The 18,749-nt window shown below is 43.0% G+C and overlaps 1 protein-coding gene across 1 annotated transcript in view; it reads left to right on the top strand.

Annotated features, from left to right (window-relative positions):
* gli3 (GLI family zinc finger 3) overlaps nt 1-18,749 on the top strand; it is a 93,061-nt gene that overhangs the window by 54,871 nt on the left and 19,441 nt on the right. Inside the window, exons 5-6 of the mRNA XM_083936270.1 lie at nt 13,895-14,100; nt 17,096-17,257. Coding sequence (XP_083792396.1) covers nt 13,895-14,100; nt 17,096-17,257 — 368 coding nt within the window. The remainder of the gene's footprint in view (nt 1-13,894; nt 14,101-17,095; nt 17,258-18,749) is intronic.

The following is an 18,749-nucleotide window of genomic DNA, read 5'->3' as shown; positions in this document are numbered from 1 at the left end:
CTGCCTTTGGAGAGAGTTTTGAGAAAGAAAAAAAAAAAAAAAGAAGATGTGCGCTGTGTTGTTTTTGTTATTTACATAAACTGTTGTCAGAGCGCCCAATCTGGGCATAGAGGAGCGGCGTGTTGCTTAGCATAAAGACCGCGGTCTTATCGCAACACCTCCTTCCAGATGGGACGAGGCCGAGCATTGCAACACACACACACACACACACACACACACACACACACACACACACACACACACACACACACACACACACACACACAATGCAAAACAATAGAATGACAAAAAGGGTCTGAATTGTATGTTTTATAGAAGCTAGAGGAAACATGCTCTGTGATTGTGCAGCTTTACCAGAGGATGTCTATGTTGTGATTTAACTTTGCTTTGTAAAGATCTGAGTTAAGAGTTAAGATTTCAGTTTAAAGGCCGTCCTTGAACGCACTTTTTAGTCAAACATGTAACACAGTAGCTGGACTTTTCATTACATTTGTGTGATGTGAATGTTATTTGCAATTTTCTCTTTGTAAAAAAAAAAAAAGATTATAAAAAAACCACAGCCTGCCTGACGACTTGCTAATAATATTTACATTTGAATATCGTCTAGACTAAAAGAGAATGTGAAGTGGAGCCATAAATTACATTACCAATTGATGTTTATTATTTCGTAATCGCATCTGATAATTTGTGTCCAGATATGGCTGCTGTCATGGAAAAGGCAGGGGAGGGAGACGAAGGCCACTTTTTCATCCTCCTCTCCAACTGTCCAAAACCCATTCTGTGTGACTTCATAGGTCACCCGTCTCTGGTGCAGTCACTGCTTTGCCTCCTCCCTGCCTCCCTCCCTCCGCCATTTCCTCCCCCCTCTTTAATACTTTCTCTATGGAGTAAGTCGGGGGGACAGGCGGTCACGCAGTAGCTGGCTTCATGATTAATGGTGTTTATTCTTGACAGAAGGCTCCTTTATTTATCTGCATTGCAGTTTCACTGATACTATCAGTCACCTGAATGAAAAATATTCAGTCATACCAATTTTGCAGTATAATTGAGTAGAGTCACTTCCTTTCAGTTTTCTCCCCCCTCGCTCTCCTCTCCCACTCTATCTGGCAGCCTTATCATCGCCACAGTAATTTTCGCGCTGCGTTGTTTGATATGGAGAGGCTGGCTTTAGCCGTATTTGACATAAAGCCTCTTCAATTTTCACTGGAGAAAAAAAGGGAAGAAAGAAAGTTGTGCACCACTCTGAAAATGTGAGAAGAGGGGGGGAAAGTATCTCTCCCCTCTTTTTTCTTCTGAGGCAATTTCAGGATTTAGAGAGAAAGGAGATAAATGCCTAAGCAGAAATGTGGGCAGATTGAAGTTACAGTATATCTATTTTTTTGTAATACACCAGTTTCAGAAGCCTAAATGGGCAGTGTAGTCTTTTTCCTTTTTAGCTGGTGCACAGGGCCCTGATATTTTGGAGGCACCTGTGTATTTTGAGAATGATGGATCCTGCAGGTTGGGTGGAAAAAAAAAGACTTTGGCACAGCAGATATTTGACAAGGCCTGTAAAGGTTTTAGGGTTGACTCATTACCCGTGGAGATCTGTTAAGACATGTTCCAAACCTCTACTTACCCAGCTAGGATTGCCTACGCTGAGGCTGCTCCTGCCGCTGTGTGTATATTTGTATTTCTCCCTAGTTATTAAATATCACATGCATTTTTAATGTTTTTATTTTGCGCTCCTTGCTAAATGGTTTATGACTGATTTAGGATGTCCTAACGGCAAATGGTAATCTCAACTAAAGAAGCAAATTCACACTATTTCTGCAATTGATTTTTACATTACATTACATAACACTTTTATTCATGCAAAGCCTGATTATTCGCTCGACAAATATTTCCTGTTCATGGTAATGTCTTCGCCGTTGGTCCTTTGGTTGAATTTCATTTTAAGGCTCCATTGTAAATGTCTTTGTAAAAGGTACATTTTTGATAAAAGAAGAATACATTAATCTCTAATACGCGGCCTGTGAATTTGCACATGTAACACATTAGTTGGATTTGATTTTCTATACTCGAGTCATTTGCCCCCTCTTCATGTTTGAGATCTCAATTTGTAGCTCTCCCATGGAGCACAATGGAAAACCAGGTCTGAGGGGAAGAGATAACAGGCAGGTGCCAACAGCTCTGCGCTAATGTGTGTGTGTGTGTGGGTGTGTGTGTGCACCCGTGCTTACACACACACACACACACGTTTGAAATATTTTCTCTTCCGCGTCTGTTGATCTATTCATTTTTATTTTTTGTTTGCAATCCTTCACCTTTTATTATCCTCTCAAATATGAAACACATTCAACTGCATATTCATTTTCCTCTTACAGGTCAGACTGTATTTTTCATCACAGACATTTTATATTGTATAGTTTGCAAAATTTAGAATTTGAATAATCATAATATACATTATAAATAGGATTGAAACTAAGAATATTTTTTTATAATCACTAAATCCGCTACTCAATCCGTTATTTTCTGGATTAATCATTCTGTTTATAAAGTGTCAGCAGTGTATAATGAACAATGTCCAGTGTGATGTATTTATAATGCTTTTTCTTCTCCAAAGGAAGTATTAAATCCTCACATAGAAGATGCTGGAACCAGATAATGTTCTGATTTTAAACTTAAAAAATAACAAATAATTAACTGATTGTGAAAATACTTGCTGACTAATTTAATGTCAATTAATGAATCGGTCTAATTTTACAGCTTTGATTCCAGATTTCATGGGCACCAACACTAGATCAACTTTATGAACAACATTTCATTTCTGTGATGCATTCCATTCTACGCCTCAAGTCGTTTCGCTGGTTCTTTTTTCAATGGGTGTGGCAGGCTGTCACTTTTTACGAGCCGTGCCGGTTCTTATATGGCTTTGTAAAAGAAAGTCCCTCCTCTCATTGGTGGGGAGCTATTAGAGAACAGCAGTGACTGTCAAGATATTACCCAGCACTGGCAGCACGCCGCCTCACATCATCTCCACAACCTCAGGCGGCCGCTGCCCTCACGTCTGCTTCTCTTCACAGATACTTTATAAAAAACCGAGCCTCACGTAGATTTTGGAAAGGGAATATTTTGCTGCCTACCTAATGCGCAATTATCTGTTTTTGTTTTAGACTCTTTGAATTTACTTTTTTTTTTTACTTTGCCCTACAGACGTCATGCTGTAGCTGTGTAGAAATGTGGACTTTCCATTACTCTGATCCCCAGGCTGTGGGCTGTGGGCTCCAGACCCTGCGATCCCACTCTGGGGGCCGGTTACAGCAAGTAACGAGACCAGGGGAACAGGGCCATAAATCCTCTCCAGCTCTCCTCATTTTCCATCCTCCCTCCCTCTGTCCCTCCCTTTTCCTTTCCTTTCCTCCCTCTCCCCATCTTTCCTAGTTAGGCCTTCAATATATGATTTAAGAAACCTAAAACGCAAAGATGTAAAATATGGCCACATGTTTAAAAAAGCCTCTAGTCCATCTGAAGTCGGGCGAAAGACCAATTACAGTTTTCAGTTTACAGTTCATCGCCTCCCTTACTGCTTCTGCACCTCCTCTTCTCCCTTTTTCTATTTGTTTATCTTCCAAGTCACAGAGAATTTCACTCTTTTTACACTCTCCCCACCAATGCAAATTAATTCATATCACATAAAGGGATTCTATTCTCTCAGCCCTTCGTTATCTCACTTATCAGATGTGGCGTCCATTACATCTGATAGTGTGATAGTATCATCTAATAATGTCATGTGGAGCGAGCCAAAAAGAAACCCTCCGCTATACTTCTGGATCCCACGATACTTTTTTTTTTGTTTTCCCCCCCTCTCGTGAGTGTCCGTCGGGAGCACCATAAATATGTGCAGTAATGCGTGCGATCACAGCTTTTTGTTTGTGTCCATTTCTTTTTGACATTTCCGTGTGAGTGATTTGGCTACGTTAGGAACGAAAGTTTGTTTAAAGGGATTCAAGCGTACAAATGTCTAAAAACAACTAGACCCATTTTATATATTTTCTTGAATTGTGTACTTACATTATCCCAAATGATTCGAACACTTTTCAAACCCAAAGAAATCTCTAATTTGAGTTGAGTACATGCTACGTAACCGTTACATTTGGAGTGGAGGAGACGGTAAATTCAACTCCTGGTGAAAACCTCCTGAACAAAGAATGCTGAAGGAACACTAACCTTGGTGTTTTTTATTATCATATTTAGTGGCAGACATTTACATATTGTGCTTTTTAAATAAAGTTGTTCCTAGCTGAAGTAAGAGATAAAGTTTCCCAGTGCAGGCTTATTAGGAATTCCTTCCTCTTCGTATCAGTTTTGTGTCCCCTCTGTAGCAGGTTTGTGAAACGTCCTCCATTGGGTACATCTAAAATGTACAGGGGGCTGTGTTTAAGCCTCCCAAAGCTTCATCAAGCCTGAGCTTGGCACCACCACGCACTCAGCCTTTCATGATTAAATATCAAGGAACTCCACATGACATTTTATTAGTCCAACAAGATGGATGAAATGGCCAGAATAAAGTAGGCTGTGTCTTTTCACTTTCCCACCAGCACTTGCCTTTCTTCTGTCCGGATTTCCTTTCCTCTACACGAAGTATGTATTAGGAAAACGTGATGGATTTCATTCTGAAAAAGGAGTTTTTCAGCGCAGAAAAGGAAACCTATATTTCCTTGTACCTGATGCTCCTGTTCTCCTCCCTCTGTGTCTCACCACTCCCTCCTTCCCCTCCTCTCTTTTTTCTGTTGTTCAACCTCAGATCTCCGTCTGAAGGATTAACCATCTCCAGCAGTGTGTCTCTGCTGTCTTGTAGAGCTGTGTATTGTTTGTGATTCTTTCAGGCCCATCCGTGCGGCTGCTCATTTCAGCAGCCCAGCGTGATGTGGTGAATTGAGGAGGGGGATCCATGCTGCTCCTCGCAAGCCTGGGCCACACTCATTCTCCTCACCTGAGATTGACTGTGTACGCACAAAGACGCGCACGCTCATTACCTAGACTTGTTGGGGTAGCGGAGGCGGTGGGGCGTGGAACCTGAACCCTGTTTAGCTGCAGGCGTCAGCTGAGTTTTCGTGTAAAGGCATCCGGGCTATGGAGACATTACTTGAGTGGAAAAGGAAAGATGGATGTGCTTCAACCCTGTTTTCACAAGTTTAACACTTCAACACCCAGGAGTCCCCTCCTGTCTTCTCTCTAGCCCGGGGCATGCCAGAGGAACTCAAAACACTGACTGAGAGCAGCGTTAATTCAACCTGCTTTGAAAAAAAAAAGCAGCAATCAAGTCTGAAGTGGAGATGAAGGTGGAACGGTACATGCAAAACAATTACTGATTGTAAAAGTGCAAAATCAAGCATGGGAGAGAAACAAAAAGGAACATGAAAATGTTTTTTTTTTGTGTTTAATGTTTGTTCCCTGATTCAGGCCCTCCTTGAAATTACAGGAAAAAAGGCAGCCCTCATTTTGTGTAATTTCACTTTCATGTTTTCATTCCCTCGCTATACACTCTGCTGATTCGTTTTGGTAGACATTCTTATCTCGATGGCTGAAATTACATTTAATTGCAGTGTGGAAAAATGGTTTTCGAAACAGTCTGCTGGGGAAAAAAAAGACTCCAGCTGCGTGGCAAAGGCAAACATAAACTTTTCTAAAAGGACGATTGCGCTCATGATTTGGAACCAACGCAAGTGGTGAAAAGATGTGTTTGATAAAGCACAATCCCATGACTCTGTGTAAGGAGGGCCAACGAGCCTTGATCTAAGCGGTGTTCATGTGTGACACACCTTCAGCGGGTTCACGACACCTGGACCCGTTTGTTATGACTTGAGCTTGTCACACTCGCTGACTCCTGATGATAAACACGTTATCACTCCAGCGGCGTGGAAATGATACGTGCCTAAGGGGATGTACTGTGTGCTTATATGTAGACAATGTGAGTGGGACTGAAACACACAGAGGGGCGGAGACGGGGAAACTGAAGGAGAGTCGTGGGTATTCAACCGGACAGTGAGAGACTATGTGTGTGAACTGACTGTGCAGTGTATGGGAATGTCTGGCACGCCTCCAGAAGTATCCCACAGAGAGGGAATCCTGCTTGATGTGACCATGAATAGAAAGCACATCCCCACCTCCCTGAACCCACCCAGGCCTTTGATGTCAGGGGGTCACACAGAGCCCTCGCAGCTCCGGGGGGAGCATAGTTACCCTGAACGCCTGGCAACCTCACTGAGCCATGGCACGGCCCCGTGGTCTGCTCCGCCAAGCCAGAGAGGGAGGAAACTCAGATCACATGAAAAAAAGTTCCAGAAATATACAAATTGAGTTCTAAGAATTGGAAAAAGTTGATTACAAATATGCAGCCATAAATTGACAGATTAGATATCTGCAACAGCTGTGATGTTACTTTTTTTGGTTTGCTCTAACAAGGTGAAAGCCTAAATACATTAACTGCATCCTGTGTGTTTTTGTAAGCATCAAAAATGTGTCACGTGTGTTTTATAAAAGTCTGATGCTGGTGCTGGAATGCCAAGACAATATGTTAAAGCGTCACTTCATCCTTTAACATCCTTTTTACTTTAACTTTAATGGGGCAAAGCTAAATCTTCATTCGTTATGTGTGTGAAGGGTTACGACGCAGCTATAGAGCCTGAACCGCTAAAAACTGATTGGTCAGCTACTTTTCTCTATTCTACGTATTTTCTTTTAGAAGTTAATGAGGTCGGTAGAGATAACTGACCCCATCATGAAGGCTGCTTATGACCCCAAACTCTCTGTTACAATGAATGAAACAACGTACTGTAAATGTGGAGACTGCATTGAATAGGGTCATATTCTAAATGAAACGAGGCGGACCGTTCACCGTTCCTCGTGAGTGAATGAAACACAGTTATGTGTTTGGAATATAATTAAAGGCACCCAACATCTACAACACATCCCTCTAGTGTTACTGTGGTGCTATCAACGGGTGAGATCTATCAGTGAACTATAAATCCAAACCTGAGCTGCAGATATTAGTGGAGGGACTGCGGTAACCATAAATCCAACGGTCAAGCTCAACTCTTAAGAGCGGTCAGCATGGATGCCAGATCCTAAAAAGGGTTCAGAAAAATGACAAAGTTTTGACGCTTAAAGTCGCACAACATCCGCTGATTAAGACCATTGGACATGTGTGGGAGCTCTATAGCTACAAGAAAGTAAACCTACCTTGTGGGTAACAGTGACTTGAGGCTTTAGGGGGCGGCTTCTAGCTCACTGGGTAGAATGTGTGTAGGCTCAGTCCTTGGCAAAAGCCTTGGTGAGCTCTCACGTTGAAACCCAAATCAGTAGCCTATAGAGAACTACAGGAATGAGTCCTAAAACGCGAACATGAGTTCCCATTTTTGCATTTTCCTGTTGCCGTGTCTTAAAGTCATTGTTGGGATTTTGGTTGGATGCCTGAATTAACGTCTGAGATTTTAACGTTTAGTTCTAAAGGCATAGAATTTGTACCCCAATTGTTAATTTTTGAAGCTTTTATGGGTCTTTTAAAAAGCCGGTTGCTAACGTGTGGTTTCACCATGCCGAACTTGTGAAATCATTTGGAATCCTGCGGTCGTGACTGTGGTGTAGTTTGTTTATGACCTAACCAGGGTTGTAGTGCTTGCGTCCGGACTCTTGAATGGTCTTGGACTCGGCTATAGAGAACTGGTCGGGTTGTTCCTGGCTGTTGATTCAGGATCAGTTGTACAAAACATTGCCTAAATCCTCTGCATTGATTAGTTTGATGTTATCTTGTTTATAGATCCCTCCAAAGTCCTTAACTACTATATTAGAATAAAAAAGAGCCTATTGTCTATAAAATTCTTGAACAGGACTGGATTTGCTCTGGACTCAGTCTTTACTTGGTCTTGACTGCCTTTGGACTTGGAGTTGATCTTGACGACAGCCCTGAGCCGAAACGTTAGCTTTCTTGTTGGGAGGAAGCAGGGTGATGCTAACGCTGCAGCACTCTATTTGACAAGAGAGAACATGTCAGTGGCAGCACCTGTATTGTGTGACAGCCTGTACAATATGTATCCACTTTTTGTAGCGCCATGTTCATTAATTATTTGCCAAAGCAGCCAGATCCAGTGGTGATCAAACCACAATTTTAATCAGTGGTTTGAATAAAATGAAATCATTGGAATGACTTTCCCATCTAAGCATTAGGAACCCAGAATATATCTCTACCTTCCTCTGTTTGTGTCTCAGCTCCCTTTTCTCTCTCCTTGGGTCTCAGCTGGCTCTGTTCCTGTGGCCCTTTGATCTCAGTGAAAAGGTTTGGAGCTTTAAAGTGCTTCTGTTTCCGCTGTCAGGAGCCCCCTCTCTTGCTCCTCTCTGGTTTAGGCTTTCAGAGCGGTGGCAGCCTTGTGCTGTGGCTGGGTGGGTCAGGGGGGAGGGGAGCAGAGGGGGGGCACAGGTTTCTATGAGGTGGTGAGAACGAGCTGAGGTTGGAGCAGGAATGAGTGTGTGTGATGCTGTCAGCCTCGGTCAGGAGAGGACCTGACACCTGACTGATCCCAGCTTCCTCCTAAACCCCAGTTCCCAACTCGCTCAGCCCCTTGTGGCCACAGGTGTAATGTGTCAAGACAGGTCTACATAGGTTGTATTGTTGCACAACCTTTTCTTTCTGTAGATTTCATATATGTGAAGATGCACATCCTTCCAGTACAAAATCATCACCTTGAAATATAGTGCAACCTCACTGCAATAGCATGAATTTGTCAACCAAGGACTTAGCTTGACTTCTTACAATAAAACTCCTACAATAAAAATAAATACTATGATTTGCGTTTGTGAATGTTTTATTTATGGAAGTTCCCATTCATAGTAGTGACTTTTTTGTGAAAAAAAAAAAAATCAACAGATCCCAGGGACCTTGGAGGGACTTCGGAGCAGGTCTTTTGTTGTCAGACTAATGGGCGGTCCCCCATCATTTTCACTTTTGACCAATGTAAAAATATGGGGGACATCACCTGCATATGACCAAGTTAACTTGAGTGTGTAATTCACCAACTCAAAAAGCCATGGTTAAAGGCTTAAACAGCATCTTTAGCAACAATTGACACAACAAAAGTGCCAGTGAAGTAATTGGCTGTAAACATTAGTTAGTAAGGGGGCCTGTGACATAACTATTCTGTCACAAAGAGTGGAGAAGCTGAACCCAAACGCAGTAGGCAACAGGAAGAAGTAACTCTTCAACTGATCATAACAGAACAAAAACCAAGGATCCGACAAGACTTAAATACAAAGTAATCAAATGAGGGGATGTCGTGCAGGTGGAAAGATAGGGGGAGACGCTCAGGTGATGGAAATGAAGTCATTAGGGAAAGGGGGGGCGGGTCAGGGAGCTGATTGGCCGGGAAAAACCCTGAGAGGTGGGGAGGATTAAGGAGGCTGATTGAGAGCAGGTGTGTAGATGGGCAAAGGAGGGAAAGGCAGGAACAACGGAGGAATAACACAGTACCTAGAAAACCCCAAAGCAAAAAACTTCACAAAAAGTCTGATGGCATGTTATTTTATATACCTATATACCTGGTTGTTGTGAACAAATGGGATCAAGTCAAAGTATTTATTGATGGTATGTAACGCAGGTGTCAATTTAAGCCCTATCTCCTTAAAATTACGTTCCCAAACAATGAAAAAACATATATTGGCCCGGATTACAAAGTTTGTGAGGGTCTGTGTAGGGTGGCGGTTGGTTAGTGTCCCCTGTTGAACTAAAAGTCAACGTTAACTTTTCTAAGTAACATACACAACATGATTATTTTAACGTAAACCATCATCTTTTTTTTCTTTTTAAACCTAACCAGTAAGTTTTCAAAATGTCCCCTTGAAAATAAGTTTCCCAAAAAACACAATTGCGAATGCAGTTTTTGTTGTTTGGAAACTTCATTTTCTAGGAGACATGGTTGGGAATTGTGATTGTTTCCCAAATGAAAAACCTCACTTCCCATTTCTAATGCTTCCTTTTGTTTAGTCCAAAATAAAGATGTTGGAAGTTTTTCCATTGCCTTCCACTCTTAGTTGTCTTGGTGATTCTTAATGGCGATTTCTAATGTTGCACTTTGGTTGGTATCGTGACTCCCCAGCATTTGTTTTTCCTTTTCAAATTTCCTTCTTGGACCACTCCTGGCAGCTGTGGATGAAACAATGATGGTCTATGAACATTCACAGTTGCTGGATTATTGGATTTGGCCTCACCAATTTCCTGTACCCTTCTGTGAAGCACACATCAAGAAACTCTGATTTTCATTTCATGTGCAACTATTTCATGCTCATGCTAAAAGTATTTTTGCAAAGCGCGGATCCTGTTTTAGCGGACCGCTGTGTCAATACCACCAGGTCTAACTGCCGCACCACAATGATACCTTCTGTCCTAAGTAAAGTCGTCAACCTTCCCCGCAACTGTATGTTTCTACTGAAGCTTTCACCCCCGAAAAAATATTAGTGTTGATATAACCTTGTTCCAAACAAAGATTCAAGGCCTGTTTACATGAACACACACAACTCCACAAAACCTCAAAATCTTTTGGGGGCATATTTACACTTGGCAAGTGTGTATTCATCCGGTGAAATGAGACGACAGTTTAAAATCCACAGACCGCCCCCGTGTAAACATGCGATGTCTTAAAGAGGCTCTGGCTGGTTTAAGCGAGGCCACGTGAAAGGAAATGGCTTCCATATGTCTGGAGCTCAGTCTTTCCTTGTGCCCTGTTTGCAGGATGTCTTCTTTGAGGGCTACTAGGAATTATAAAACTATGAAGTGAAGTAGAGGAGTGAAGGGAAAAGTTTTCTCTCTGGTAAGGCAGCGAAAGCCTGCGGTACGGCTTTGATGTAAATCTTAAATCAGGTGTAACTAAGACGCCACCTCTCTCAGCACACACACACACAGGGTGAACATTCCTGCACACACACGGCACAATGTCAGATTACTTCCTTTCGTCATGTTGATTAATGCGTACTGGCAGTTGCTAAGGCGATCGCGGCTGAACGCGGAGGATCGGACACTTGTTTTTTCTCTCTCTCAAGTACAGAGACGCACCGCACTCCTTCTTAACAATCCATCTCTCTGCTGTCCTCCTCAAATCCCCCACACACCTGGCTCTGCACCCCTGGAGACCTCTTTTTTCCTCTTCCTTCACCGGCTCCCCCTTTCTCCCTCAGTCTTCTGTCCGCCCTTCCCTCCCAGTTCATAGTCCATATATTCACACTCTCCCTCCTTCTTCTCCAGACTACTGTTCACGCTCTAACTGTCTTCCCTCCCTTATAGTCTCTCTCCACACCTCTTTTCTCTTTTCTTTCCCTTTTCACCTTTCATCAGGCTGATTTCTTCCTGTTCCCCCGCGCCATCATCTGCCTACCAATCAACATGTGTGCTCTTTTGTTTTCTAACCACCTCTCTTTTTTTTCAGTACTCCAGGCCTCTTCTCTTATTCGCTAAGTTAATTAGAAAAACAAGCCAAGCAGAGGCATTTAGCCAGGGTCAGTGTGTAGGGAGATGCAGCCAATGCATGACAGGGTTAATGAGTGTCACGGCAGCCACAGTGGGCGTCTGGCTCTCCTCAAAGACGCATTTGGAGGGCCAGACAAGGAAAAGAAGTCATAAAACTTTTCTACCTTCTCTTCTTGGGTCTTTTTTCAACATTAAAAAATTCTAAAACGTCATATTCAGGGACACAGAAATAAAAATTGTCCCTTGCACTTTGCCATTAAATGGACCCCTGTACATCTGGGAATTACAAGATTTGAAATGCATTTCACATTTCATTTGTGCCCCTATGTCATCAATGACAAAGCATGTTCTGTTTTGTGTCCTCCCTCAGCGGCATGAGCGTGTGCGTGTGAGATGCATGGTCAACCATGTGACATCAAAGTGAGCGTCACTCTGCAGCTGTGTTGTTGATGTGTGTAAATGAGGCATGTAATGGTGGTGTGTGGGCACATGACTCACTTATCATAAACACACACTCTTTCACACACACACACCTGTTTGGAGGTGCATCATTTGCCCTCTGCGTGACTTGCTGCTGAAGGTGTGGAGGAAGTAAAAAAAAATCTCTGGTGGATTTTCTGACAGCAGACGTGCAGAAACAACGATCAAATGGAAAAAAGAAAAAAAATTCCGGGACTATTGTGTTGCATTGTCAGATACGACCCCTTAATCTGTCACCTTTGCACTCTTTACCAATGAGACTTCCCCTCCTGAGAGCGACTGTCCTTTTCCATATACACCTGCTTCAGCATCACTGAGACATGTTGTCACACACTTGTGAAAGCCTTTAAACTATTGTCCCATTGTCCCTTTGGGCTCATTACAGAAAGTTTGTATGTGTGAATGCCTGTGTACACATGTCTGTCCGTGTGTGTGTGTGTGTGTGTTGTTTCCGCTCCTCAGTGCTCATTATTTGTCCTGGCCTGAGCTCTTTCATTAGGGGGGCTGTGAGGTGGAGGGACAGAGGGGCTGGTAGGGGATCAAGGGACAGGGCGGAGGTCGTAATTGGGCTGTTCCACTCCCCCGGCCTTGCTCAAGGTCACCGTGAGACAAACTCTGGGCCAGGTCTCTCTCACTCTTACTTCCCCTTTCTCTCATCTTTTCCCACCCTCCTTCACCTCCTTCTCAACCCCCACCCCCTACTTTTTCTCTCCCTCCCTCCTCCGCTCATCCTCTCCTTCTCCTGGGGTCTTTTGTCACAGTAGACTGGTCCACTGGGGAGCCACAGAGAAGTGGAGGGGCTAATTCAGTCTAATCTCTTAGCCTGTTAATGTCTGGCTGATATGTGGATTTCTCCACATCCTCGGGGGAAGGCCTTTGTGGTGAAGGCCATCATTATGAAGTTTCCTTGCCCTCCTAGCCAATTATAAGAAGGGAGACAAATTAGTTCATCTCAAACTTGGCTCCTTAAAAAGTTTTCTTGATTGTTCTCAACTTTATTTCACATCTCATGCCACAGAAACGATTCACAGTAAAGGTTCTTGATAAAAAAGAAAAGAAAAATAGCCTGATCGTATTTTCTATTTTAAGAAAAAGATTGTTTGAGACTTGCTGATAGATTTTGTACAACATTGTATCCGTCATGTGCAATCCTGTACACGGTTTCTGCTCAAAGCCAAGTTTGAAGTCATCTGAGTAAAGTGGTGTAGCGTTGCTTGTCTGGCGCTGGCCAGCGGTGAGTTCGGTCTAACGTTTCCCTCTGATTAAGACACCGTGGTGAAAGCTGCCTTTGATCTGAGGAAATGTCTGCGTAGGGAGCAGTTGGAATGCAGCGCTCTCCTCTCTGCCTTGCAGATGGAGGGAGAGAGATAGTGTCACAGTGCATTTGTCTGGCTCTGCCGCTGCCAGTCCACCCACGGTAGTAAAATCTGGATGAGGAGAGCCTGTCAGGCCTAATGAAATAAGCATGATGTTGAAATTGTGGAATCATTGATCAAAGACTTGTTGATGTTTGTGTCATAAGAGCTGAATCAAATCAGAAGATCTTATTATCCCACATGTGGTGACTTAATTAGTCTCAATCAAACTTTATCAAACAGCAAGTTTTCAATCTATTATCATCCAAATATATGTCCTATGAGCATCAATGTTGACAGCATTCACACTCATTTCCCTCAGTCAATGCGTGTGAATGCTGTAAGTTTATTTATTTATTCATTTTATTTGTCAGGGACAGTGCATATTGATGAACATTGCCGTAAATATGCCAAAATTAGCAAAGAAGCTAGTTTTCGTTTGTTGTCCGTGGTCAGATGTAAAGTGGCATCCTAAAATCAAGACACAAGTTTTACTCAAACTTCGACTTTGAATAAATATGTATTCATGTTCTTTCTATATTTTCTTCTCTGTGTGTCTCCGTAGGCCTCCTGGGCTGGCGGGCAGTCCAGCTTTCTCCGACATCTCCCTCATCCGGATCTCACCGCAGCGGAACCCCTCTGTGGGGGCGGAGTCGCCCTTTCACCCTCCGCACCCCTACATCAACCCATACATGGACTACATCCGCTCGCTTCACAGCAGCCCCTCCATCTCGGTTCTGTCGGCCACACGGGGCCTCAGCCCTGCAGATGGTGAATAAAGTGAAACATACACCATGATGCAAGCACTCTCACACACACACACACACACACACACACACACACACGCACGCACGCACGCACGCACGCACGCACGCACGCACACACGCACGCACGCACGCACGCACACACACACACATGTCTGCACACAACCCCAGTGGAGCAGAAATGGGTGACAACAACCCTTAAAAATGATTGTTGAAATTGATTAGTGAGGTTCGATCGCTATTAGAGGGAATCTGGATTCTCTGTATCAGTTTTAATTCCTGTTTGAGATCAGAAGAGGTCAGGTGAGAGGCAACTAGATCCATCTCTATTAAGACCTAGGGGTTGGTGAGATGTTATCTGAGCGAGGGAGGTGGTGGATGGGAGTATTATGAGCATGGAGCGATCCGTGTGGGTGGGGGTGCAGGTTGGAGGGAGGCTAATCCTTTTGATCTGTGAGTCATGTCAGAGACCTCAGGAGGATGCATCAGTGAGCGGCAGGGTCACGTACAGTTACAGCGCTCACACAGAGGGAGGGTCGGATTCAAGTTCAGGGCGGGAGGGAGATATGCTGTGGCGTCCTACAGGGAGCGTTTGTTTCCTGAGATCTCAAGATGGATTTGGACTGAGAAATAGATTAAAGTTGACACCAAAATCAGTTCAGTTATTTAAAATGATGATTTAAAAATATAAACAAACATTTAGCAAGTTAGTGTCGTGTAATGAAATGATAGCATTTAGATTGTGGGAATTTAGGAAATGATTAGATCATATATTGAGGAAAAAAAAGCTTTGCAAATGTTGCTCTTTTCTATTATATACAAATGTAGACTGCTAGAGGGACAAAACAAGCAGTTTTAAAACTTTGCTTTGGCCTCTGGAATTTGTCTTTGGCATTTTCCCTGTTTTTTAGACATTGTATGGACTAGATAATTAAATGTGTGATTGCAGAAATATGTGACAGAATAATCAAGAATGAGAATAACAAAGCTGCAAAACAAAGTACCAGCCAGAGGTAAAAGTAAGCTTAATTCTACATTCACCTTAAAGGTCTTGAAATAGCCCGATGACCTGTTTTGGCCCACATGTCATCAGCCGTCAACCTTTCCTGCACTTCAGCAACAGAGACCCACTTTACTGTAGCTCCCCACCTTCTGTTGAAGTGTATTTGTGAAACGCAGATAGCAGGGCGCATCTCCCCTCCACCAGAGCACTCGACTTCATCTCATCCAGGTCTGTTAAAAGCTGAGTGAAGACCAAGAGTCTCACTCAACTCCTTTCCTGCCCTCCTGCTCTCCAACATCGCTCTTTTCAAACAGGAAGTGCTGTATATACTCAAACTCTCTACCCTCCAATTTTTCCATTACCACAACATAATGTGCACCAGTCTCGGCTTGCTTTAAATGAAAATAGTTTCTCCAACCTACCACACGATCCCCCTTTTCAGCTCATAATGCTGTGAATTGTGAATGAGGCACCTAATTACTCCTTTAATCAATCCAGTGATTAATTAACCCATCAGCTTTTGTGTTGTTAGTATATCACCGCGCTAACAGGGAGCCTCCGTCTTCAATATGCAATTTTTTTTTTCTCTACCAAAATGTACATTTGAATAATGATGAATTAATTAACAGAATCTAATGGAGATTTAAAAGTGGGTGGGATTTAGTGCCACCCTCTTGCTGCCACACATTTTCTTTCACATCTTTTTTTCCCCCTCCCTCTTTCCTTACACAATATTTCTCTCTTTTCTATGTGAGGTGGGGTTCAGAGGTAAGCTTGCCCCTGATCCTATTGTAATGCTGAAGAGCACCCGGTGGCTCACCAAGTCCTGAGGCACATCTCTGCCCGAGTGCCACACTGACAGCCTGCCCCCACTCCCTCTTTTTGCCCTCAGGATCGATCTCAGATGCCAACATTTCTGATTTAGAAATTCTGCAAAGCCCTTTTTCTGTGCGTGTTGGATAATGAATGGGCCATATTACGGTTGAATGCAAAAGCAAAGCTAAGGCGGAACAGCAGAGACAATTAAGAAACTCCCCCCTTCTACTGAAGACATAATACCCAGATCGAATTAATTTAGATTTTTTTTTCTAACATTCATTCAACCAATCATGGATGCATATTGCAGGCATACAGACCTTAAGAGGAAATCTCCTCATACAGCGTTTCTTTATTTATTTTCTCTTTATTTCTTCAGTGAGGGGAAAAAAGAGCTTCAGCACTCTGTGGGTCTGAACCGATTCTCTATTTGCATCCAAAACCACAGTGTTAGTCTTTTCCTCTCTCTTTCTTAGGATATTTGCATAAGGAAGCCCACCACCAGATGTTTATTTTTAGGCTCCAGTTCAAGGACTTACACTCTATAACTAAGGGAAGGACTTGGAAAAGAGAGGCATTTTGAGAAAAAAAAGAGAGAAAGTGAAGTGGAGGCAGAATCGTTTGCGGTGTCTTTGTGCATGCAGATACGTTTTAGGCCTTTTGTCTTCCTGTAGAGTTTAAAGGAGCACAGTCGAGGAGCAGGTTGCATATCTGCAGACTGCAGCCCTGATGTGTACAACACACGGGCACCATCTCTGGCAAAAGATGTGTCGGCCCACATACTCTTACCACACACACACACACACACACACACACGCACAGGCATACACAGTCTCTCCAAAGTGATCAAGGAACAGTGAGAAGAAGAGAAGAGGCTGTTAAAGAATTGTATTGTAACACGTTCAGTTATACTGTGCATCAATCAAACACTAATGCAACCTCACTGTAATCTCTGAGCAAGCATCCGGTAATCCCCAGTGAGGCTCTCCACTTCAGGTGATGCTCCCTGTGCAGCTGTTTTGCTTAACTTGATGGTGTTGCTAATGTGCTCATTACTGTTCTGCTGAGCTGATTATCATCTAATGTAAATGAACGCAGGGTTGTGTAATGCACTACATTTTGTCTTCCTTCTGCCCCTCTACCTCGTTTCCTCTTCGCTGACCCCATTGTTCTCCCGCTCCAGCCCCTCACACAGGTCTGACCACGGCCGAGTACTACCACCAGATGGCTCTGCTGGCGGGCCACCGTAGCCCTTACGCGACCGACCTGCTCCCCTCTGTGGCGTCCACAGCCGGAGCCACCAGTGCCAGCGCTCTGCACATGGAATATCTGCAGGCAATGGAAAGTAAGTCTGATCTCACACATGACTCACGCCTGATATGATGACCGTTTATGACACGCACACAAGCCTGTTTTTAAGCGTCTCAGGACTGCTGATCCAGGAGGACTGGTTACTTTCCACAGACATGAGGTCCAGGTTCAGCTGTTTGTTTGTGAGATTTACAGACCATGGGAGTTTTCTGAACTTAACCTCGATGATGACAAGTTCAAATTTATGCATCAGTTCTTCCCAACCAAGGTGGATGAATATTATGATAACGTTCAATTTTCTTATTTATAGTGGCCAGCCTTGTTGTCACAGAACCACATATCTCCAAATGGTCAACCTTGCCCTGTTTTCAGCTTTGTGATAATGCATATTTCAGATGATAACAAAAAGGGTAAATGATTCATTGACGTAAGAGGTAGGAGAAATGTCTCTTGATTTGTATTTGTTTTATTCTTTTATGTATAAATGAAGCATTGATATAAAAAAAACAATTTCTGAAAAAACAAAACAAAAAGGCAACAACAGCATTTATATCACTGTATTTCAGTATTGTCGCTGTCTAGCGGAAACCTTGTACCTCCATATTTGGTCATTTTTATTTTCCCTCATAAATCAGTGCTATAGGTCACTGTGTGTGAGAGTTCTATAAAGTTTTTAAAACGAGCTTTTGACTTAATTGTGTAAAACCATTGGATCCTCAAACTCTCAGCAAAACCTTACATTCCTGAAAAACTACGGTTTTGGACGTACCAGGTTTCCGACCAACAGCAACATGCAATATGTAGCATATTCTAACTACACGTTATACTGTAGTCACTGAAGTTATGTTTATTCAGTTTTAGATAACATAGACAGCTAAAGAACAGAATTTTTCAAGCAGCTGGTGAAAAGACACCCACCAGATCCGTGCCTCCTGGGATTACACCTTTAAGTATTATGAGTGCATACCTGCACATTATAGCATGGGTGGCCCCAGTGGGAATTCCATCTCTAAAGTGCACCTTTACAACACACCTGCTATATATAGCTGAAGCTATAGCTCAACGACGGCGAGGAGGGACCTGCAACTTTACTTTGACATCATTTAAATGAGCTATTGTCTTAATGTGTTGGGCTCAGGACTGTGTGCAGAGGACTTATACTAATGAGTTATTTTAAAGTGTAAATAGGAAATTAAACGCACTGTGAATCTTAGAAAGGTCAGACAGCCTCACCCCGCTCCCTTTGATGAGAATGTATTTAGTCAGGCAGACGCCGCTTTCATGGAAATCCGGGGTGAAGTTCCTCCATTCCTCTGAACAAACTAATTAAAACTAGCCAAACTTGTGCGGGTATCAGAAAATTAATTGCTATTAAGTGGGAATTGGAATGTCCCGCCATTCATCACTGGAGAAATCCTTTCTTCTGTGTCACTTTTTAAGATTAATAGACTGAAACAAAACAATTAGGGGCAAATTTAAGTGGAGATGCGACGGTCCTCACTTAAAAAAACGCCTGTGATCATTGC

The sequence above is a fragment of the Echiichthys vipera genome (genome assembly GCF_963691815.1).
Source record: "Echiichthys vipera genome assembly, chromosome: 21".
Taxonomy (NCBI): Eukaryota; Metazoa; Chordata; class Actinopteri; order Perciformes; family Trachinidae; genus Echiichthys; species Echiichthys vipera.
This window is presented reverse-complemented; position numbering and strand designations above follow the sequence as displayed.